Below are 25,682 nucleotides of genomic sequence, written 5' to 3'. Positions count from 1 at the left end.
CAACAATCCCGCGTTCTACGGCCTGTAAGAAGTGCTTTTTAAAACAAAGAATCCGACATCGACTACAAAAAAACATCGATGTTTTAATACATCGTTCCTTACAATACATTACCTAAAATACATCGATGTTTTTCAACAACTATTTCAGAAACATGAGGTCTGGTCAACGATCCCGCGTCCTACGGCCTGTAAGAAGTGCTTTTTGAATCAAAGAATCCGACAACGAATAAATAAACATCGATGTTTTAAAAATATCGTTGTTTACAATACATTACCGAAAAAACATCGATGTTTTTAAAATATCGTTCCTTACAATACATAACGCAAAATACATCGATGTTTTTGAACAACTATTTCGGAAACATAAGGTCTGTTCCAACGACGACGTATAGTCCGGCCAGTAGGAAGTGGTTTTAGAAACTAAGAATCCAATACCGACTACAAAAATCATCGATGTTTTAAAATATCGTTACTTACAATACATTACCCAAAAAACATCGATGTTTTTGAACATCCATTTGAATAACATAAGGTCTGTTCCAACGATCCCGCGTCCTAAGCCCTATAAGTAAGGTTGGAGGTACTTTTTTATTCGACCACATTGTTGATAGGAATCTATTTATACTGTAAATTTTTAGTTTTCATTTAGTTACTTTTCGAAAAAAAATGAAAAATTGGGTCAAAACAACGATGTTTAGAAAACATCGGCTTAAAAACATCGATGTTTTCAAAATACCGACATCGATGTAAAAAAACAAACAAAATATTTGTTATCATTATATACATATACATAGATATATATATATATCAATGACTGGAAAATAATACACCACGGTTTGTTCATTTGCATAACTTTAGTTTATTTTTAACAATGTCAGATAATAGTCAAGTAACAGAATACTGATATTCAGAGTAATACAATTTTTACAACTTTTTTATTTTGTTTAAACAAAATTTATAAAATGTACGTCAACATACCATAAACATCAAATATAATAAGTACAATGGTAAAACAATTATTTATACTAATAACAACTTATTACAATTACATTATTAGTATTTAAATACTCAATAAATAGTCATAATAAATGTACATATAGTAGAAAAAAAAATAGGAGCTATTTACAGATATACAACTATGTACAGAAATTATATAAATCTATTTATAGAAAATCTTCCTTTTGAAAAGGCAAATAATTTCAACATTAAATTTTTAATCTCTTAAGGTACTAATAGGAATAAATTATATATCTTACACTATTAATTAAATAATTCTTTAAAAATTTCCTTTAAAATTTGCTCCCAAAAGTGATAATAATATTGGAGCTATGAATTTTGTGGTTAATAACCAACATATTAATTAAAATTAAAGATTGTTTAACAATCAAATAAAAACAAAACAAAGTCCATTGCCTGTCAGGACTAATAGAAATATAACCCATACAATATACAAATGTAATCTAGCAACAAAATAAATAATGCTACAATTTTTCGTAGCTCGTAGATGAAAACCATGAATTAAATTGCCATGGTCAGTCTTTCTTTATTAAGTTCACCAAAAATTCATATCCCTTTTTAACCCTCAATTGCATCACAGGTAAAATACTCTCGTAAATTAACTACAAATTCTATAAATTAAACATACATTGATATCTTTGAATGGTTGATACTTCCATTTACAGACGGCATCACAGATATATTTTGCAGATGAGATTTTTCTTCCATTCGAGCATCATATTTCGCCTAAAACAAATGAATAATAGAATGTATATGTTTAGTTTAGTAGTATCTAAGAAATACAGCAACATTTTCTTTGTAGATAACCATTGACTTTTAAAGGTTAATTTATACTAAATAAGAAAAAAAAACATTGGGTGTTATATTTCTGGGAGAACCTCAGGATCTCACAAGTTGGAGAGATTGTGGAACAGCTTCAACTGAAATGGTTTGGCCATGTAAATAGAATGGGGGATGAAATGAAGATAAAATGGTTGATGGGAGCCAGACCAGAAGGAATGCCAGGCATCAATGTTTTGCTAATGGATGTTCTAGTATGAAATATTGGTAATATTACTATAAATTCTAATTTGTTTGTGATTTACTTATACACCAAATGCCACTATTAAAAATCATATATTTCAAATTTATTTAAACAAGTACATGACCATACATTTCAACAAAGCAACCCATATTTACTTTTGTAACCATCTGGAATGTTATCTTGAACTAATCTTAAAATAAACATTATTAAATTGTAATTCTACTCCTACAGTAACATCAATACCAGATAGTTTATCTTTTTTAACAATTTATAATTTTTTATTTTTGCCATCACTGGTAAAATCGATCAATTCAAAAATATATTTTAAATAGGAATAAGTTCGGACTCACTTTATAGAAGAAAAAAACATAAATATTTGTTTTTATTAAGTTTAAAAGAGAGGGCCAGGCAGAATTTAAACTAGTAACCAGGATTGATCCTATTATTGTCGAGGGCTAGTTCTTAAAACAAGCTTATTTCAGAAAACACACCAAAATATGGAAGACCCCACGATTAAGAAAAGAGAAATTTGAGAGGAAAACTCTCTAGCAAAGACTTTGCAACACCATATAAATCTTAAGATTCTTTGAGTTAAAAAAAAAATTGTTTTAATTTGTTTAAAGAAATAGGATTGGTTATATAACAAACATTAGGGAATAGTTATGTTATTTCTATTAACTATTTGTTAAAAAACCAAAGTTTGAATGTTTCATGATTGATTTCCAATTCCACATTCAGCCTTTTTCCAATTCCTCTTAATTTTGAGGTTTATTCAAGTGATAATAAGTCATTTAAGCCAATATTATTACATACGAATATTTATTTTCACAAAGAATGAGAATCTTAGTGTATTGAAAATTACCTTAGTTCAAAGATAATTCAAGATTGGTGTTTTCTTGTAAATCTTAGTCTCTGTTTACGACGATTGCTGGAAAAAAGGTGGCTTTCACAAGTCTTCTTGAACTAAAGTATGAATCTCTATCTTATTTTAATGGTTGATTCAGAGAGATAGCTATCCCTCAAATATTAACAAGTGTTTTTAAGTACTTGCATTTTAATAAAACAGTTATCAATATCAATCACTATCAATATCGATATATCAATAGCACATATCAAACAGTAAATTGTGGATGGTCTGAATTTGATAGTCTTGAATGATTTCTGGTCTTTATGTATCTTTTTTGGGCAATAGAATTGCAGAAAAATAAAAACTAAGGTGATTATCGATATAAGACGTAGATTATCCTTCCTCGTGAAAAATAATTATTCTTAATGTGATAATCATGGCTTGAACAGCTCATTATCATTTGAATAATATCCAAAATCAAGAAGAATAAGATAATTTGATGTACAGAACAAACAGAAAGTAAAAACAGGCTGATGGTAAAATTTAAATCAAACATTCAAATCTTAGTTTTTTTTAACAAATAGTGAGAAGAAATAATATAAACGTTTGTTATATAAGTAATCCTATTATTGTAAATAAAGGATTCAATCACTGATTATCCTATAAAGCAAATATATTACTTATCACAAGATGATAAACGAAACATTTTCAATACCTTATTATAAGCTAGGACTCCAGCAGCTGCAACTGTCATACCAAGCAGATTCAGGGCTGACACAGGGTTCCCCAAGATGAGAAGCGACGCACTGATTATTGCCAATCTCTTAGTTCCCGATGCAACAGCATAGGTGAGAGGACTGACCATTGACATAACAGAAAATGCCAGGAGATTCTGCAGCCAGCTTAAGGCTCCATCAGCTATCAGCAGTAACCACTTCCCATCGAATAACTATAAAAATGAGTGAATTATTTAATAACCAATATACAGTAAAGAAATATTCTAACCAAATTATTCATATTTGTTAGCTAACTAAATCTTATAATGATTACTTGAATCTAAAATAAGTTTTAATAATTTTCAATTCAAAAAATTTAATGCTCCTTTTATAATACCACACATTCAGACTTCAACTTTTACAAGAGTATGTTTTTTCTTTATTTTAAAAATAAATACCACATCGACTTTGAAAATTAAATTGTAGGTAAATAACCAGAATGCCATCCAATGTTAAATTTTTATAATGAAACACAGGCTGACTGAAAAACTGACAAAAAAGATGCATAAGACTGATTCTCTAATGACAGAAGTAAGAATTTCTTCTTATAAGATAAAAAAATGTTCTAGATTGTTTAGAACGTTGATTAAACATGAACCAATTCAAATTTTGGTATATTAGAGGGGGAAATACAAATACTAATTAAACTTATTTGTGATAATTGAAAATTGAATTTTACATGAACAAAATTTAAAACAGCATTTTTTGCATTAAGTAAAAAAAAAATACATACTATCTTTGATTCATGGATAACACTGGTGAGATCAAACCAACACCAAAAAGGAAGAAAGATCATCATGGACAATCTTCCCAACAAATGTAACAGTCGTAAATGATGAAGACCAATATCGTGAAGAACCTAAAAAATTAATAACAAAGAAACATTATTTATGAAATAAAAGAGTGAAAATGATGCTAATTATAAGCTTTGATCGTGGATTAATGGATAAAAAAACACAACAAATCATAATTAATTCAGTTATTTCTCTATAACAATGGCTTACCAAACAGTAGTGCTTAGTATCTTTCCACTAACTTTGGGAAAAAATACAATTAAAGGTTCTTTGTTTTAGGAAAATTACAATTCAACTAAACATGTTTAGACATTTTACACCTGAATCTGTTCTGTCAAAAATTTAATTAAAAAGTTCTAATTTACCTAAAAGAGAGAAACCTTTAATTGTATTTTTCCTGAAGTTGGTAGAAATGTTCTCAGTACTACTGTAAAGTAAGCCATCAATAACTCAAATTTGTAATAATTAAATCTTTTAGATTTTATATGTTTATTGATTAAATTAACTAAACTTTTTTATTAATTACTATGAATGAATTTCATAGTTTCTGTTACAATAAAATAAATAATAATCTGTCCAACTTTTACTGACAAGTACTTGTACAAAAACAAAAAGAGATTACAAGCTTCATATATAGTAATATTACTAATATTGTTTAAAACTCGGTATCTAATGTATATTATGTAAAATTAATCAGAAATGATACAATACTATAGCTTCAATAAAAACAAGATCTAACTGATTCATAAGCAACAATGATAAAAAATGAACAAAAACAATAAGAACCGTAAAATTACAGGAGGTACATAACAGTGTTACACAGAATATCTATTACACAACTAAATTACTTTATAAATTGTAACTTTACAATCCATGACATTAAAGATTACCTTTTTTGAGAAAATGTTTTGAAGAGAATGCTGCAATGTAGCTGCAAGTGCACTTAACAGTCCTAGCAAGTCAAATGAGATTTCTGTCATAGATGCTAAGCCAACTCCTAAAATTATCGGTACTAAGGACATGTATACCTGAATGCCAAAGAAAGAAAAATAAATTATATATAATATCATATATTTTCAAATCAATATAATTATATCATTAATTAAAATGTTTCACTTTTATTTTTTTTCGTGCCAATGTTTCGGCTAGAACAGGGCTAAGAACAGAACAAGATAACAATCAATGAATATAGAAAATATAAACAGAATGACATAAAATGAATAATTTTACAGAATGGAATTAATAAAATGAAGTGATGAGAGAAGTGGAAAATAAAATCTATACATAGGTATTACCTAATAGAATAAGTAGGTAAAATAACATAATTAAAGATATAAAATAAAAATGAAGTTATATAATGCAAAGAAATATGAATATATTAGTTATTAATAATTAAAAAATTAAAATAAGGAAAGAAAAATAAAATTGAGAGAAAGAAAATATCTGTAACCATAATAATTGATAAGAGGAAAAATATAAGTAAAGTTTAACAAAAGAAATGAATAGGAAAAAATATATATTGAAAACAACAATAATAATATATGGTGAACATAACTAATAACGTGAGTAAGGAAATTATATAACTCTTATATACGTTTCTTCTTTTTAACTGTTGTTAAATACTCATGACACTTTGTCATCTTCTGGTACTTCGTCATCCTAGTACACATATACATTTTTAACATTTTCCAAAAAACCATATGTCGTCATCCTCCCACACGCCTTCTTCCTCTAAATATTTTCTACTTTTTACTTTTTATTTTTTACCCACTCATAACGTTCCCTCTTAAAAACACTTAGTCATTCTTGTAGTGTATTTTTTAATTTCTCGGCACAAAATATCACTTGGCAGTTAGATTTCAAGCTAACAGGTTCGTTTTATTCTCTTTTTTTCCCTATCTTTATTTTACCACCCCTTCTTTTCTCTATTTTCCTTACCTACATTATTAGTTAAGTTCACCATATATTATTATAGTTGTTTTAAAAAAATATTTTGTTTTCTATTCATTTCTTTTGTTAAACTTTACTTATATTTTTCCTCTTTATCAATTATTGTGGTTACATATATTTTCTTTCTCTCAATTTTATTTTTCTTTCCATATTTTAATTTTTTAATTATTAATAACTAATATATTCATATTTCTTTGCATTATATAACTTCATTTTTATTTTATTTCCTTAATTATGTTATTTTACTTACTTATTCTATTAGGTAATACCTATGTATAGATTTTATTTTCCAATTCTCTCATCACTTCATTTTATTAATTCCATTCTGTAAAATTATTCATTTTATGTCATTCTGTTTATATTTTCTATATTCATTGGTTATTTTCTTGTTCTGTTCTTAGCCCTGACGAAGGCTAGAAATTCTAGCCAAAACGTTGGCACGATTAAATGAGTTACATCAACTTATTTGAGTTCTATTTTGACTGCAACCCCAGCCATACTCTCCTCGTATAACACATTTAACAACTTTAAAAATAATAAATATTCTCACAATAAATTCTTAGAACTGTTAAGATTTTAATTTTAAAGAAGTAGGAAATAGTATATTGATTTTTTTTTTTTTTAACATAGCTTTAACTGCTATGGCCTTTAGCAACTACTTTATCCTAAATTGGAAGAATTAAAGTTCGTCATCTTTAGATATTAGGGCACATTATCAATGCTTTTCATCATATCTTTTTGATATATATTTGTGACATGTAATAAAGTCCAGATAGTTTTGGGTTGTCACAGGTTTGGCATGTTGGTTGATATAATTCTAAAGCAGATGTGCTTTTCTGAGGCAACAAAACATAATTGTGGGCTTTGATCAGATGAAGGCAAGTGGAAATCTTTCCCACTCTTCATTACAATTAGTTTTCACCTTAGTTATTATCTCATTTGTTTATTCATTCAATAGCATGAATGTTAAAAAAGGGCATCTTATAAACTTTAGCTGCACCTTCAGCTCTATCAACAACTCATTCATTGCCTCTTATGCCTGCGTAAAGAAATCCAAAACAGTGTTATTCACCTACCATTTTTTCTTGTTTCATGCTAATTATCTAAATTTTTTGAGGTGGTATTTAAATTTTGCTATCTTTTAATTGCAGATAAAGAGTCTGTTGACATACTGTTATTTCTTGAACACCTTCAATACTAACCATTCTTCAGTAATGAAAATGGAATTGAGGTTATTCAATCTCCATTTATTTGTACTATTTTGTGTCAAAATTTCAAAACCTTTATCTGATTAAGACTCATCAGAGAAAATTTACTTCATGATTTAGAAATCGGTTGTCTACGATTTTATATTTAAATCTATTAAGTTTTAAAAAAAAGTTCTTCAAAACTTGGGTTAGTCCAATATTAATTAATGAAATCGTCTATAGTAATGACTTTCTATTGTGAGAGATAAGATTTCCATTGCCCTAATAATTATCTATTACTACTCAGCTGCTAAGTACCTCGAATGTATTGTTAAATTGTTCATAATATGGGAAAAAAATTAAGAACAATATAAGCTTAAAAATTTACTTTGGATCATTTTTCCTGCAGGCTTAAAATAATAATATACTGTAAAAAGACAAATTTTAAAACAATGTTCATAAATTAAAATCATGTCTTTAATTTATAAAATCTTAGTGAGTCTCTCATATAAATTATTATACATACATAAGCAGCCTCAACTGAATCAAAATTGATTTTGAGATAAATAAGAATTACTGTAGGAAAACAAAGTCCTAAGTGGCTGTTCTATATTTGACATAGAAAAAATCATATATTATTATCATACATATGAAATTTAGGAGTATTACATCAAAAGTTAATATATCCACTTTTGGAAAATTATATAAAAAAATAATAACTTTAAATTAAAATAGAGTAGTTTATTAACTTTCCACAGAATAATTCTCAATTAGTAATGAAGTTATGACAATTGTGGGATTTAGAATAAGAAATCTTATATTTTGATTTTTTTCTTTTTTTTGTTAGTAAAATAAGAAATGTTACTCACCTTAATTGTTTGTTTTTCTTTTAAAATTAACCTTGAAAGGACGACTGTAAATAGGGGCATGGTAGCCTTAACTGTAAACAGAAAGAGATAACCTTATCAGTCAACCAAGGAAGGCTACAGTCTTCAGATGTTAGCAAAGCTTACAATTATTGTTTATAAATAATCCAAGGATAAGGTTTATGCTTGAAGGGAATATCTGCAATGTCTAGGTTCAAAAAGTAGATTACGTTTGAGTAATGGAACTTTTAACTTACGCAATCGCTTTCACTTTCAACTGTAACAGTTTATGTATTGGCGATTTTGCGAATACCTATTTAAACCAGTTGTTGACTGAAATGCTCGCAGGAGGAATATAATACACTAATTTTCTTACAAGGACCGTATCAGATGAAGGACTTTGAACAATATGGAAGCCTTACCGGTATGAGTATAGGAGACTGGTACTTTCCAGAGGCTGACATGGGTGAACACTGACCCCATCACCTTACCGATAGCCAAGGGGACCAGGATCTTCATGTAGTAGTTCCATCCGATGTCTGTCTGCCTCCGGACACCCCAGAGCTTGAGGACTGGCCCGGAGTATAAAGTTATGGAGAGCAGTTGGGCCATAGTCACTGTCATAGGATACGGGAAGTCGTTGAGTAACATTTTCCCTATCACATTGTTGGATGAACCCACAACGTACCATAGTAAACACAATATAAGTACCGTTAAACCCTCTCGCACTTGCTTCGGGTCCGCCATGCTGGCAAGACGGATCCGACTGACTGACTCGTTCGCGACCGTCGAACCTTCCCCCTCCTCTTTTACATTTGTTCTTATTTAATTTCATTATTCATTTATACGTAATGTACCTAATTAGTAATCTATATTTTTTTGTATTTACAGTATAAAAACAATACCACTTGTTATTAGCTGAGAATAAGACGACACGTCTCTCTACTGTATATTCATGAGTTGATACATTTCACAAAATTAAATGCTTTTTAATACTTCTGATTCAAGAAACATTAATGAAATTTTTATATGAATTACAACCGTTATGAATAAATAAATAAATCATTTCATCAAAAGATCGTATCAGTTTCACGTAAAATACCCAAGCATAACCAAGGAGCTGAAAACAAAAAATTGAGCAATTGAACATTATTAATATTATAAAATTGAACAACTGAAACGAATTATGCTTTTTTAAAAATAAAGAAATTGAAGCAAAGATTAACACCCGCCCCATAAGATATTATACATAATTAAGACCCATTTTTTTCACATCGTCCCTTATCCTGCCGACCCACATTACAGGACGTACTTTGTCTGGTATTTCTGTGAATATTTTTTTATTTTATTTTTCTGAAAATGGCAACGTTATTAGCGGAGTTCAACAGTTTTTTTATTGGCAGGTCTGATTCCTAACTGGTCTAGTTCTGTTTCAATCCTCAGTTGTTTTGGTTTCATTAACACTTTGTTTTTGGCTTTTGTACAATGCGTTCCAAAACGCAATCATCACCAAGAAGGTAGGTCACCTCTGAGCTATCTTATATTTGTTTTAGTAAGGATGTGACTGTGACGGTTTGCTACCGTTTACAATTCACCTGGCATATATCATCATATATTATAAATTTTTCATGAAAATAAAATCGCTCTCTAAAATAAAAAAAATATGTTTTTATTTTACATTAAAAAATCATCTAGGATACACTTGAAAAGATTTCACCTCAGCACTTATTACACTTAAAGTGATTCCACGTCATCTCATTAACAAAAAAATGAAAACCTGACAAATAAAAAATTCAACTCTACTTAGCTGGGAAATTGGTGAGGAACTGAAATGAATAAATACTACATGTCCTTAAAATGCAATCAGCAATAACTTTTTAAAAGAAATAAATTATTGTTTCCATAGTTTGAAATGTTTTAAATGTTAATTAAATATAAAAACCACACTGCAACTTTTTAGAATAAAGCATACTCTTTTCTTAGTTTTTTTTCATCAATGGTGAATTGCTCGACCTTGATAATTATACGGCTTGGTAAGGGTGAAGGTCGTGCAGATCAAGTCTCCTTTACCTCCTATTGAGAAAATCAATGCTTAGTCAATTCAAAATTTATTATTTAAATTGTAGCAATAAAGCTTATTTTCTTATAAAATCGTTACAGTGCTTATTATTTTTGTTACTATCCGGTTTTTGTATGACAGACGACTGACATTGTTTTGTTTTTTTTATACTTGGAAAAGTCATCTAAAATGAGTTATATAAATACATTGTAGATAACATATCTAGTCTTGTATCAGGTAGTTTAAAAAAAAATTGAAAAGAACAGATAATTAACTTGTGATATTGGATCATCTTATTTTTCTTTGTGTACTTATTCTAAATAGGTTAAGCAACAAATATCCTCTCTAATTAAACTTGTCCATAAAACGAAAATTGAAAAAAACAAAACAAAAACCACAATCTATCATCCAGATTTCTTTTTTCTTGACAATGATTTTATATAATAGTAAATATATGAATCAGACATTCAAAACATTCTCTCGATGGGCAACCAACACAGCTCACATAATTTGGTTCTACTCTTCCATAAATTTTTACATGCTAATATGAATTTCTTTTATATTCTCTATTTTTGATTTTATCTGAAGGTTTATTTATATCATTAAACTAATGATAAAGTAAATAGTGACAAAGTAAAATTTTTTACTTTGTCCCTTGTATATCTCGTGGTTGATAATAATTGAGTAGGAAAGTAGACGCGCACTAACTTTTATAAGCTAAATTACTCTAATTAACAAGTATTGATACAGAATTCCCAGACTGACATTTCATACACAATTATACTTCCGTATTGGTGGTATCTCCCCTAGAAGTACCAAATAAATACAAAGGGTGATAGAAAAGTTTCGCAATATGACTTTATTTTTTTTAAATTTTCATCTCACAAAATCCACTTCTCTGTCCTCCTAAGCCAGTCTTAAAAGTAACTCTGCTACACTTCTTCTGCAATTAGCACACTCGACGTTCCAAGACGTCAAAAGGTCTTCATGGATTGTGAAATGCCTTCCTCTCAGTGTGTTGTTCACCTGAGGGAAAAGCGCAAAGTAGATCTGAGCTGTAGAGAGGGTGCTGTAGCAGTTTTATTTCCAGTGCTGGTCAAATATTCTGTGCAAACTTTGAACACTTGCAATACGCGCTAGAGTATTATTACGGTGAAGAAACCATGAACCTATCTATTCTTGAGTTAGGCCAAAATTCTGGAGATTTTGCACCTCGGTGTATCACTTGCCTGTAACAGCCTACTGCGTCTCTAGCATCACTCGCTCTACAACGCCCCTCCAAAACATTGCTACAAGTGTCTATCTCAATGGAATGAAAACGTGCCAAATTTTAAACATCTATAAAAGTGAATTATGAGGTTTCTCAACACACCGAATCAGATAATCCTACCAGTGTTAATATGATTGCAGATTTCGTATATTTGAAAATGATGCGACACCCGGGTATTGTAATTTCCTTCCAGCCATTGAACTAGTAAGTAGTTCAGTGTCAAGAACATTACGTTTCATCTTTCGATCTAGTATTTAGAAGTTAAAAATGGAGTCAGAAAAACTGTAAAGGCATTGTTCCGCCTGCAGCGAGATTATCTTTTGTTCTCTTGAATAGCGCCAACGGAAGGCCGCTCGGAGTTCATCGAATAGGCACTGCTAAGGTGATCGAACTCACCTCCTTGCAACATAGGATCCATTGTTCAGTATTTTAGTTCTTAGTTAGTATTTTAAAGTTATTTTTTTTCTTTCGTATTTTAGCATTATCTTCTCATCGCAGTTATAGGAGCTGCAGAATCTGAAAAAAAGAGTTATTCAAAACAAAAGGTTCTAGCATCCAGATTGAACAATGGATACTCGCTGGTATATTTCTGAGAAACCTTAACTAACCATAGTTCGAATCCAATCGCTCTTTACCTACTTTAAATCTCGTGATTCCTCGATTCAATAGCTAACAATCGAAAATCGGTCAATATAAATAACAAAAAATAATAATTCCGTTTGTATGTATAAGTATTTCCTTGTCAAATTTTATTTTGATAAATGTTTAGAGTCCAGAGTTGATAAATTGAAACGATCAGTTCGAGGGCCGTGTGTTGACAAAGTTGGGCCCGGGACGAAAACAGAACGAGCATGCTGCACTTTTTTTAAACGAAAATTACTCAAAATGCTGTCTAAATAAGTAAATATGATTAAAAAAATTCTATTTTCAAATTTATGCATTTATTCTAGCTAGAATAGAATAACATAAATAATAATTGAGAAATAGTAAATAAGTAACATTATAAAACGAACTGTTGATAAATAACAAAATAATGATTGCAAACGAAATACAAAAAAAAAAAAAAAAATCAATAAAGAAAATGGTCTGATTCTCTACAAAAAAAAGGAGAAAATTGATATTTTGAGTATTTTTAAGCTTCACGATTTTGTTGAATAGAAAGCAATAATTAAAAACTATTTAAGTTAGTCAGGTATCTATAAATTGAACCATCACTATGCTTTCACTACCTAGAAAAAAGTTTCTTTAAAAGAAAGTAGAATTTTGTTTAAACTATTTGAAGGGGTCCTTAAACTGGCTATGTATCACAAAGTTTTGTTTTTCGTAAAAACGAAAGAGTTATATCTGATAATGAAATAAAAATTAGGGAATATTATTAACATTACTAAGAAGTTTTTTTATATTGGTGTATGATTTTCAAAATAATTACTTTATTTTTCCTAATACATTTTTTTATATATAAATATTTTTTAAGGAGAGTTTAATTTCTCATAAACACCTATAAATTCTTTTTATTTAAATATTTTTTTATAAATAATAAGTGTGTTTCAGTAATTTGTTTTGTTGTTTGTTGGTTGAAAACACTGATACTTTTGTAAACAGAATTTCACATGGCTTCCTGTCCTTAAAATGATATTAGTGAGATTACAGGACAAAATACACAGATTATTCCCTGTTTGTTTTGAAGAGGCCCCAATAAAAAAAAGTTTTTATTTTGTTATGATTTTGAAGTATTGTGAAGATAAGGCCGTAGCTTGGAATGATTTTCTTTCACACAGTGTTCGCCCCACAATCTTACCAGTCACTCCTGTCTGCGGTATTGTCTTTGTAACACGTTCAAAACATAATGGAAAAAAAATAATATTTTGAATTATGCGTCTGTCTATGAAAATCAGTACTTTGTTTACCATTATTTCGGGATAAATATAGGCACTGCCCTTTTACCCTTTAGATGTAGTAAACATGCTTGATCTCTTATAATTAAGTAATTGTAACAATAATGGATGTTCTCATGAATGTATTTGGTGGTTAGTCCTCATACAGTGACCCTCTGGCCAGTCCCCTTCCCTGGAGGGGGTGGAATCTTGGTCAGAGCTGGAGGGTGCTCTGAAGCACCAGTTGCTGGCGGAGGTACACCTTCCTCTTCCTCCGGCGGCGTACTAGGGCACTCCTTTTTACTCCTTCGGTTTTTCGCTGAAATTTATTATTCCATTTACTCATGGTTCAAATCAGATGGGCATTATTATAATACAAATTTAATATCATATACAGTATATTTTGTATTCGTTATTATTAAGTACCATATTTTCGTACAATTGCAGCTTCGAAATCAACCGGATCTCGATAGAAATTCGAATCATGAAAAGGATTGTGTTGATATTACTTTTATATTGCATGAAATGGTTCGTTTTGGGTTTACTTTAAATTTGCGCATTTTGAGAATTTTCTGCACGAAATTTGATTTATGGAGTTATAACTATGGAGACAATGAATAAATTTACAACTTTGTCTGTCTAATGAAAAATCAAACGAGTAATAACGTAATAAAACTTACAATAAATTGAATTACATAAATTATTATTCAAATCAATGACTCAAGACACACGACTTAACCTTAACATTCCCACCTCGTCCAGTAAGTCCTAGTTTGACCAGGTATTTCCCGCGATAGTGGGAAAAGGGAACAAACCGAAACTCTCAGCTAACGGGCGCGTGCCGTCAATGAGATTTTGTGAGTTATTTCCGAAATTTTGCCAATTTTTTTTTTTTTCGTGAAAACTGTCAAAATTGTTTAATTCTTTTCTATTTTATAAGAAGAATAGTTACGGGAATCTAATTCTCCAAATTTCAGCAAAAGTTTGCAACAATTGAAAAATCTGAACAATTGATCAGATTTTCTATGCAGGTTTTTGTCAAAATGGAGCACATCACTAAAAATGAGTACAAAAAAATTATATTAAAATACCCACGTTAAGTTGATTTTATTGTTTTGATACCACTCTACTCAAAGAGACATTATTTCGCAATTTTTTTAAAATTTATTTAATGTAATTTACAACTGTAGAAAATAATACAATAGGTAAATATGTTGTATGTTTCATATACACTTGAAAATCTGGGGAAGGGACCACCCATTGATGGTACTTCAAACATTAGTTTAAATTAGAAGGTCCCGTGGCCGACTTCTTTTCAGACGCCTCGGAGGATTATCAGGAATTGTTAAGGATGAAAGATTAAGAATTAATGGGTTAGGATGGTTAAGGAGTTTGGAATGGAAAGACGCATATCTGTTTTGGGTCAAATCTGCAACGAATGAGATGTTAAGGTCTTTGTGAATGAGTTTATTTGTAACGTAATAAGGAGCATCAAGGATTTTACGTAGGATTTTGGATTGTAAGGATTGGATACGGGAGGAATTTGATGGTTTGGTGGAGCCCCAGAGCTCAATTCCGTATGTCCAAATTGGTCTGATTATCGTAGTGTATACTAATTTTTTGTAGTGAATGGGAAGTTTAGAGCGTTTGTCAAGTAAGTGTTGTAGCAATCGGAATCTACGAGCAGTTTCTTGTCGTTTCAGTCTTGTGTGTAGATTCCCAGTATGTCTCTTGTCAAGATGGAGTCCTAAGCATCGAATCTGTTCAACAGGCGTTAGTGGAGTATTTCGAAAGGATACTGTAGGACAGGAGGGCTGAGGTTTACGACGGAGATTTCGCAATTAAATCACAAAAATTAGCAAATAACACCATGTCCTCAATGTGGGTAAGCTTTATTTCATTTATAATTCTTTTTGATTTTGCATTTTTGATGTCAGGTCGTAAAATATTACCAATTTGAAAATGATTCGGGATTTATCTGCTGTATTTTCAACGCCTCTCAAAACAGTGATTGAGTGATATCATTTCATAATTTTCATAAACACGATATTTCATTTAAGTTCACTTGTATAAATAATGTTTAGAATTTAGAAATATGCGTTGTGCGTCGTAGAATCCTTGGATTAATGATGAGTCTGTATTTGAGCGGAACGTAACAAACCTCATTACTCAGCTAATTATTGCAAATATTGTAACTTGTCTATTCAAGGTCAGAAATCTTATACAAATAGCAAATCAACAATAAACAGTTAAATTAGTTGACATGCAGTGTTTTGTTAGTTTTCTTAAATTTACTTTTTCCTAGCTTATAATTTAAAGATAATTCCTTGTCTCTTCTATTTCGCCAGATTGTTTCCCAACAGAAATTTAATAAAAATTTATATATCATCACTTAGAATCTCAGACGAACTGCGATTTTTAATACAATATCTCTTCCTACTTTACTGAAAATATCTCTGTACTAAGCCACATAGATTTTATATTCTGAACTTTTGTTATTTGCTAATTTTTGTAATTTAATTGTGTAAATAATATACATAATGTACATAAATAATTTCTCTTTAAGTAGAGTGGTATCAAAACAATGAAATCAACTTAACGTAGATATTTTAATATAATTTTTGGTACTCATTTTTAGTGATGTGCTTCATTTCGACAAAAACCTGGAGAGAAAATTTGATTGATAGTTCAGATTGTTAAATTGTTGCAAAGTTTTCCTGAAATTTGGGTAATTAGATCCCCGAAACTATTCTTCGTATAAAATTGAAAAGAACTAAACAATTTTGAGGTTTTTAAGATGACGGTTTACACGAAAAAAATGTTGTTTTTTGGCAAATTTCAGAAATAACTCACAAAACCTTACCAATTATTTTGTTTAAAAATAAAAAATAGCTATCCCATTTGGCACGTGCGCGTTAGCAGAGAGATTTCGGTTTGTACCGTTTTACTTGTAGTAAGTATAATAATGATACAAAAAATATATTCTACGTAAAGATAGCATGATCATTAAAGATAGAGACGATCACGAAAATTGATCAGATCAAGTTCATACCAACCAATTAGACAAAAATATCTTAAAATCAAATTTAGATGCAGATTTTAGCTTTAAAATCACACTTCACTTTGCTTGAACAGTTGTGAATCTGACAACAATTTTTTTTTAATTTTATGTTTAAGGTATTTTATAGATTGTACGGTGGACTGGAGTTAATGTGTAACAACTTCAATAACTTTAGGAAATCTTTATGGCGATGTCAGTAAATCCGCTGTCTATGGAATCAGAAAAATCAAAAAAAAATTTTTATATATGTAAGTTGCGCTATTATTAAAGCAAAGAACCGATTTACCTATTTTAACAAGCCCTTAGTAACAATAACTAAATACTTCATAAACTTTAATAAAATAGAATAAAAATAATGATAAATTAGGTTTTTTATATTATTCTATTGATTGGGAACTAAGATTTAAAAATAAATTATAAACAAATTGAAGTAAGAAGACAATATGAGCTTAGAAGCTATGGTAGAACAAAAAAAAATATTTAAAAATTCATAATTTTTTCTACTAACGAATGATTTTGATGTTCAGGCTATTTATTCATGTTCTATTTGAATAAAATGGTTTCGAACAATAACTATACATTCTAGTTGGTTGTAAGACAATCGGCCGGAAGGAAATATGACAGGTCGTTTGTTTTGAATTACTATTGTCATAGCTTAGTATTTGGTTTTATAAAATATGTGCATTTTATTTTGATTAATTTGCGTTTTATTAAGGAAATGAGATCTTAAAATTAATAATTGGTAAGTAATTCAACATTCAATGGTTTTCTAAAGTCTATTACAACATTGTAATGTTATTTGGGACTTTGTTGTCGTAGATTTCTTGTGCGTCAATAATGACAGCAAAAATTTCAAATTAAATCATTATTACTAAATTTTGCATCAAAGTTTCGCTTGATAGTGTACTAAGAGAAAATATAAGAAGAGTTAGATTTTTTTATTTCTAGAGACAATTTTTTGGTTGAATATTAAATTTGAGAATCGCCCCTAATAAATCGTTTTTAGCATTGAACAAAATGATTCCATTTTACATGTATACAATTCATGCCAGAAATGCAACTATTTTTTATTGGATTAGCAATGTTTAGCTTTTTGGTGTACAATGACATTTTTTTCAATGACGTAGTAAGCGTTTGAAAAGAAATAAGTATAAATCTATTTCTGGCTCCCGATTATAGGCCCATGATGTATTAGGGGCTCTCTATTAGGGGTATTCATGATCTTTAGTTTAACATGTTAAATGGAGAAATATTTCCTTCTTTACCATGTTAAAACGATATAACATATAACATGGTTGAGAGTCTGTTACTAGGTCTGCTAAATGGAGAATAACGTCATGTAACAGACCAGCTGAACTCGTCACAATTTTGTTTGTTGTTGTGTTAGGTTACTTGCTCGTAGTTTGTGTATTAGTATTGTTTTGGATGTTTTAAATCTAAAGTAATGAATGACAATGATAATAATGATGACAGTTGTCAGTTAGTACTTCTTTATTCTCTTCATCACAAGTTAGAAGATCAACAAGATCATCAGTAACCAAACTTTCACACAATTTCCACATTTCCTTAAATTTAGACATTTCGTAATAAATTGTTTTACTCAAAACTTAGAAGTAAAAAATAACATGAAGGTTTGGAAGGAAAAGTTATAAAACATGTTGCTCGAAAAATCCGCTAGGATCTCTTATGCATTTACCATTTAACAGGACTGTAAATAGGGCTGCTCACAATCCTATACTTAAAACATTTAACACAACATAATGAATACCCCTATTATAGGCCCATGATATATCCCCTCTTTGTGTTTAGTGTGTGTCTAGCGCAAAATGAGTATTGATATTGATACAAAAGCATTATTTTATAGAATTTATTGCCTATGCTCTTCATGTTTAATGTAATAAACATTTTATTACCCATGTCGTAGAGAACCTGGTCGATCAGTTTCACCCTTCCCAATATCAGAAACTCTTCTGCTCTCTGCCTAATCTCTTCTTTGTTAATTGAATCGTAAAGCTGAAAATAATAAATGATGGTAATTAAATACTAATTTTCGAGAAATTAAATAAAATCTTTGTAGGATAGACTGATTATATTATAATTTTTACACTTATTCTAACTTTAATGCTTTGTTTTTTCCAATTAGTATTATTTCACTTTGTTTTCACTTCTACTATGAATACAAAGCTTCCTTACATTCGACAGTGGTGAAACAAAAAATAAATAATAAGTGTGTATAATTGCTGAGACTCATTACCAATTTCAAAATGATGAAGGTCATCATTGTGTCTCGCTTGTCTCTTTTCCTACTTTCGTTCATGCTCAACATTTTGAGGGTTTCCTAAAACATTAATTATAATTATAGTTCTAATTATGGATTGTGTTCAATATGAATCGTATTATTTAATTTTAATACAATCATTATTCTATATATTATATGGTATTATAATATTTCTGATAATAAACGATAAGTCAGGGAAAGCGGCAGCTTTTCAAAACTAAAAACAGTATATAATAGAGAGTGAGCCGAACCGATGGGTGCCATGTCTGAAGTATTATATCTTCATATTAAACTTTATAGTACAAGAGCTGGGAAGGAAAAAATGCAGTTATCTCACCCTAATTTTTGACTACTTTAATGAAAACTAGGTATAATTACTAGTCAAAACTGATGAGTCTGCCAAGTATAGGTAGGTCAAAATCTTAAAAAAAACATTAATTTTTCATTCGGAGCTCTATATCTTAAAAACTACCAACAACACTAGAAAACCTAAGAGCACATTATTTAAAGAAGAGTAAATTTGCTGAAATATTAGCCTTAAAAGAGCTATTTACGTCCAATAGTTCTCGAGATATAGGTTTTTAAAAAGCAAAATTTCTTAAAAACCTAGTGAAAGATTAGTAGTTAGTTAACTTATTTTGAAAAATCTATATCTCAGGAACAATGTGACGTACATATGTCTATTAGCACTCAAATTAAAGCCAGTATAATTGACTATACAGAAGTTTATGACCTTTACCTTCGTAGAAATAGTAGTTTTATCGATATTTGCTAAAATAAATTGGTTTATAGTTGTTCGAACAATAAACTTTATTTATGAAAAACTTCATTTCAGAAACCATTTGACGTACAGATGACTGCCAGCGCTCAAATGAAAGAAATTTAGCTAGCTAAATTTACTATAAAATAGTTAATAATGTTTATCTTAGTAGGACTAGTAGTTTTTATGATATTTGACAAAATAAACTTACAAAATGTTAATTTGTAGTTGTTCTTATAAAATATTGGATTTTTAAAAAAATATATCTCTAAATCCATAAGACACACATATGTCTGCCAACATTCAAAATAAAGTTAATTTAACTTACTATAAAGTGGTTTATGACACTTATCTTCGTAAGAGTAGTAGTTTTTATGATATTCACATATGAATATAAATTTAGCAAATATAAATTTGTCGGAACAACTATAAATCAATTTATATTAGCAAATTTTATTAAAACTATTACTCCTACGAAGATAAACATAATAAACTACTTTATAGCTCAGTAAACTAGCTTTATTAGTGCTAATAGACGTACAGATGTCAAATAGTTTTGGAGATATAGATTTTTCAAAATGAATTCACTAACTACTGATCTTTTAATGCGTCCCTTACAACATTTTTATGAAAAACTATTTAACGTAAATAACTCTTTTAGGGCTCCTATTTTAGCAAATTTGCTCATCTTTAAATGACGTTCTCTTAGGTTTTCTTGTGTTTTTCCTACTTTTTAAGATATAGAGCTCCGAATGAAAAATTAATTTTTTTTATCGCTTTTAAACAGCCACCATTTTTTATTCCCCTTACCTATCCTTGGCAGACTCATCAATTTTGACTAGTAATTACATATATTTTTCATGAAAGTAATCAAAAATTGAGGTGAGATAACTGCCTTTTTTCTCCTCTTGGTCTCTTGTACTCTTATACTATTAGGGTTTGAATAACAAAAGCATGCATAACTTGATGGCTTGGTGGTGATAAAGAAAATTTTCTATTTATTTTAACTAAAACTAACTGTAGGGTACTTAGTGCAGCTTCACATACGAAACGAAAACAAATTAGTAATTTTTAGCTTGAACGAAAACTGGAAGTAATGGATGAATTTATCAATAAGAATTAACAAAATTCCATTTCTATTTCCCAGTAGTAAAGTTGCAATGAAGTGCAATGAATGAAAAATATATGCTTTGACTAATGCAAGGCATTCCGTTATGAGATCTGTATTTATTTATTTATCATTTTCTCAGATTATTCATTTATTGCAAAAGTCAGATATTTATTTTACTAATTCTATAAATATTAGTTTTCGATATTATTTTTGTTTCATTCATTTTTCAATTACATATTTCTTACTAATATTTTTCAGCTAAATTATTATTTATTAATGAACTCTTTTTAATAATCCAATAATTATAACATCGTAAATAGTTGGACGTGACACTAAACCCCCACTTTATTGATTGTTAAAAAAGAAGTCAGGCTTAATTAGCCATCGTAACAGACACTAAGTGGCCTTGCTGTAGTAAATAATAACAGTAATAAATAGAATATAAATAATTAATTTTTGGCAGTATGGAATAAACCAATACTAACTACACTGGGGAAAAAAATCAAATCTCATTGTTCTAATCACCCTGCAGGCAATATAATATAAAGAATAATATATAATATTGGGTGATAAAAAAAAAAAATTTGATGTTAAAACCGACTCTTATTGGTATCACCTAAAGTATAAGCACAAATTAAAAATCGTAAGGCTTCTATCCTTTTTCAAACAATTTTGACTAGTCAAAAATTAGGATGAAAGAACTGACTTTCTTTTCTTTTTTTTTTTTTTTTTTTTCCAGCGGGCTCTCATACTACATTTATTTGAGAGCTCTACAATTGCGGACGCGCTGTCAGTTAATCACTTAACTTTGCAAATTTTAGTATCACTTAGGTTGTTTATATACACACAAGTCGACGTTAAATGGCTTCTGAGATGGAAGTCACGAATTCGTGAGAGATCTCTCCCTGATAATATCATATGACGTCTATGGAGTCCAAGAAATATAACCTATGCAATCTTACTTTCTGAATAAGTTGTTCACTGAATAATCTATCTTATAGTCAGGAAATGAAATTAGTGTCAGTGAATTTTAGAGCAGGCTGAATTGAAAGACGTTGGAATAAGATTAAAAGTGATCGACTGGATTAAATAAACAAAATAACACAATTTGATTAAAAATAAAATTTCCTATAACCTTGAGTAATAATTAAAAATGGTTCAATAATTTAGTTATCACTTCAAACAAGTGAGGATCTGCCTTGGCCCAGTAGACTGCATCAGGGGAGTGCTATAACCCCTACTCTCCTTCTAGCCAAAAATGAAGCCAAAAAGGGCACGCCTAGGTAAAGTAGTTTTATCTTGAATTTAGTAGGAATGTCCGCCATTGTAATCTAAACTGAAACAGAAGGCAGCCAGTGATTGGCTCGTACTCTTCCTCTATTCCTCCACCACGCTCCTGAGGACCATAAGGCCCGCCTTGCTAGCAAACTCTCTCCATTACACTTCTTCCTATAAGGACTACATAGTTAGACATATTCCAGTACTGTAGTTGAAAAACAACCATTTTTTATTTCATTAATTTGTTAGTATAAAAAGAAGGGACGTGCGGGTTGGGGCGCAGATACCAGTGCGCTCGGTTCGGAACGTTGTGGGTTGGATTCCCACGTGGGCAGTTAAACATTCATTTTTGGCGGTCCCGAAGAATGAATGAATGAAACACTCCCACCTTGGTTAGTACGCGGCGGCAACCCAGGTAGCCGTCAGGGGTTGGCATAAGGACCACTAGGCCCACTTGCCGGTCTTGTTCCCCCACTTAATACCAGTACCAGTACCAGTAATATAAAAAGAATGAATGAGTAAAGTTAGGTTCAATACAACACGAGGAGGCCCCTCACCTCCGGACTCAAAATAGCTCCTTGAATGGATAGCTCATATGTAAAATTAAATATAACAGGTAACCTTAAAATACCAAAGGTAGTAAAAGTTTAGACACAACACGAATTACTTTTCTTTTTTTCACAGTAATGCACTTACTAATTCACTTTTTATTTCTGTTTTAGAGGGTTCGGAAAAAATAGAAAAAAAAAAAGTTAGGTTCAATGAAGCAGGAAAAAGGGGAATAACTGAGGCAGATGTGGAAATGATTCAAGAAGGAAAACTGATAGAATAAGAAATCACCAGTCAAGTAAGTCCAGCATCCAATCAACGTGAACCAAACTGGCATTATTCGTTGAGATCAATCCGGATTTATTTGTTCAATCAGAAAATTTCATCAAATTATTAGAATAGAAACAAAACAAAAAATTAATTACTTTCTTTTTGTATCAAGTTAATTTTAATTTAGTGTACATAGATTTAATAGTATGGTCAGAGCATAAATATAAAATAAAGTGTTCCTTTATTTAAATTAATCCATACTGTCCTCTTATTCATCAGTCAAATCCCAATTCAGTCCATTCATTATTAGTCCGTAATCATTTTTTTGTTCATGAATTATCATTAGCTTTTTAATTAAACAAATTGTGAGTGATTAATTTTACCTTTAAAATTTTCAGAAATGAAACAATGCCTGAGAAATTATTCCACGTAGTGGCGCCTCCTTTCAATATCGACCCTGTAATTAACATTATTACTTCTTATGAGCAATAAATCTTAAAATGCCAGTGTTGACACTAAAGTAATATAGAAGAAAATAAATAATAGTTGTTCTATTTTACATTCTGCAATATATGAATGACTAAAAATTGTAGTATTTTAAGTTTTTAACTTCACTTACTTATTATGGCCCTTATATATTGAGGAAATATAAGCATATCGTGCAAAATTTCAAATTCGAGTTTTCGATGTAAATATAAGTCTGCTGAAATAATATACAAATAATCTAGTCCCATAAAATGGTGTGTGTGTAAACAGCCAAGTTCAAAAACGAAAATTCGTATCAAACTGAAAGTACAGATTTGATATTGTGAATGAAGTGATATTTATACACATAGACAAAAGCTGGGACCAAGGAGGTAACCATCCCCGTGACTGTTGACTGCGGATCAAGTACCTGGGTAGCCCTTATCTCACCTTACACACCTGGACACAATAAAATCCCTGGCCAAAGGCGATGACCTCTGTCAAAGAGGAAAGCTGCCTCTGGTCAGGATCAATAGAGTTGCCGCTCATAAGGACCGAAAGGCCAATGATCTGCCCACCCTTGCTTGACGATAAGTAAAAGAGAATGGGAGCCTAAATGGACTAACGATAAAACGAAGTTCGGAAGTCGGGAGGAATGAGAAGAAGAGGGGAGAAAAAGAGTAAAAAGAGGGTGATGGAGGAAGGAGGGAGCGATTTGGAGAGAGACGAAGAAGAGAGCAGTTTGAGGGAGACAGGATTGAAGATCAGTTTGAGAGAGGAGGAGGAAGTCAGAACACATTGCAGGGAGTCGACGGAGGCCCGCCGCCAAGCTGCGGAGTGACGCGGAACATGGACACGCTCCGCGACTACTGCCAAGCTGACCGACGCACCAAGACAAGTAAGACCTTTCAGTTCTATTTTGAATGGTAAGTATAGAATTGGTAAACTTAGAGTCAATATAAATAACAAAGATCCCAACTGGTACTTCTCAATCCATGATATAATAATTAAAGTTTAAGGAAATAGATTTACCATGATCTCTCATAATATTGTTCTTGCGCATGTATATATGATTGTAAATATAAAATAATGTGACCAAGATTTTACTTTATAATTAAGATTATCGGCATGTCACCTCATAATAATAGCATTGTAATTTGGTACCGTTGGTGAAAAACTCCAATGATTAATTATAAATATTCACATCTAGCATACTATAGCAAGGGGGTCTATGGTATCTAGTGCATGAGATAAATATATTGCATCATTTTCGGTCGGTTCTCATCAGGAACCTATAGAGATACATAATACAAATAAATAACATAAATACATATCTATATAAATATATAGATATAAATACATGAATAAATTAAATATAAATGTGTACGGGTATGTCCTTGTCGGGCTTAGAAAACCCGAGGCCCCCGTACACGGCAAGTGATTACTTTAGTTTAACTATTTATTTAATAGTTATTTCGAATCAATATCACAATTTGAGTGGTTCATTAAGTAGTTGAAATTTAATATCGATATTGTGAGTTAATTTCAACAGTTTCAAATTACAGTAATTGGGAAGTAATTTTGATTGGAATTGGAATTACTTTTTGCCCATTAATGGTGTAGGCAGCTGACAGTGTTCTAGTTACGATATATTTTTATGGAAGGATTCAGGGAGGCAAAATGTGGATGAAGTTATGATAAGATAGTAAAGTATTGCAATATCGATAAGCCTCTTGTACACAGAATATTGTAACAGTACCTGGCCTTCTTCCTCAGCACACTACCACTCTTGTGGGGATTCTGTATTAAGGCATTAATTCATTTCGGGAAAAACTTTGAAGAGATCAAGCGACCATGACTATATTGAGTATAAACAACACTTAAACTAAAACCATGTGTTTTTTAATGTACTAGTTTAAAAGTTTTATCACATGAAATATCGATGTTTTGATAAAACAAAAATATATTTTATCTAAGTTCATTTTTAATAATTTACTATCCTGTTTCTGGATATTATAAGAAAATCAAGAATTTTTTAAATTTATAATCTCATTCATTTTTCAATATTTAATGTATCTATTTGATGTTCGGAATGTGTTAAACAAAAAAAATTTTCTACGTTCAAAAAGTACCCTGAATCTCTGAATGGTTATTACTTCTTGACTGGACTGTACCGAATCTTTTAAAAATGAACTACCCGCCCATTCAACAAAGAATTTTTCCCTCTAGGGGGAAATTCAAGAGGG

At 30.3% G+C, this 25,682-nt stretch overlaps 2 protein-coding genes and 1 long non-coding RNA gene across 3 annotated transcripts in view; 1 reads left to right on the top strand and 2 right to left on the bottom strand.

Annotated features, from left to right (window-relative positions):
- Positions 1 to 1,127: 1,127 nt before the first annotated feature.
- On the bottom strand, positions 1,128 to 9,242 carry LOC106687445 (solute carrier family 35 member E1 homolog). Its single transcript, XM_014431331.3, has 6 exons — positions 8,884 to 9,242; positions 8,465 to 8,535; positions 5,349 to 5,486; positions 4,398 to 4,523; positions 3,604 to 3,837; positions 1,128 to 1,743 (listed from the first exon to the last, which is right to left on the bottom strand). The coding sequence occupies exons 1-6, from the start codon at positions 9,206 to 9,208 to the stop codon at positions 1,636 to 1,638; spliced, it is 1,002 nt and encodes a 333-aa protein (XP_014286817.1). The 5' UTR covers positions 9,209 to 9,242; the 3' UTR covers positions 1,128 to 1,635.
- A 4,550-nt stretch (positions 9,243 to 13,792) lies between these two features.
- Positions 13,793 to 24,585, bottom strand: LOC106687441 (uncharacterized). The gene is made up of 5 exons (XM_014431328.2): positions 24,469 to 24,585; positions 23,355 to 23,428; positions 18,980 to 19,063; positions 18,639 to 18,738; positions 13,793 to 13,983 (listed from the first exon to the last, which is right to left on the bottom strand). Exons 1-5 carry the CDS (start codon positions 24,497 to 24,499, stop codon positions 13,826 to 13,828), a joined length of 447 nt encoding a protein of 148 aa, XP_014286814.1. The 5' UTR covers positions 24,500 to 24,585; the 3' UTR covers positions 13,793 to 13,825.
- The window catches only part of LOC136796939 (uncharacterized), a 14,932-nt gene continuing 13,448 nt past the window's right edge, over positions 24,199 to 25,682 (top strand). Inside the window, exon 1 of the long non-coding RNA XR_010844733.1 lies at positions 24,199 to 24,334. This is a non-coding gene — a long non-coding RNA (uncharacterized lncRNA). The remainder of the gene's footprint in view (positions 24,335 to 25,682) is intronic.

This window comes from Halyomorpha halys, unplaced genomic scaffold, assembly GCF_000696795.3.
Source record: "Halyomorpha halys isolate HHAL.00 unplaced genomic scaffold, Hhal_1.1 Scaffold964.1, whole genome shotgun sequence".
Taxonomy (NCBI): Eukaryota; Metazoa; Arthropoda; class Insecta; order Hemiptera; family Pentatomidae; genus Halyomorpha; species Halyomorpha halys.
The sequence above is the reverse complement of the archived record's forward strand: the minus strand, read 5'-3'. Positions and strand labels throughout refer to the sequence as shown.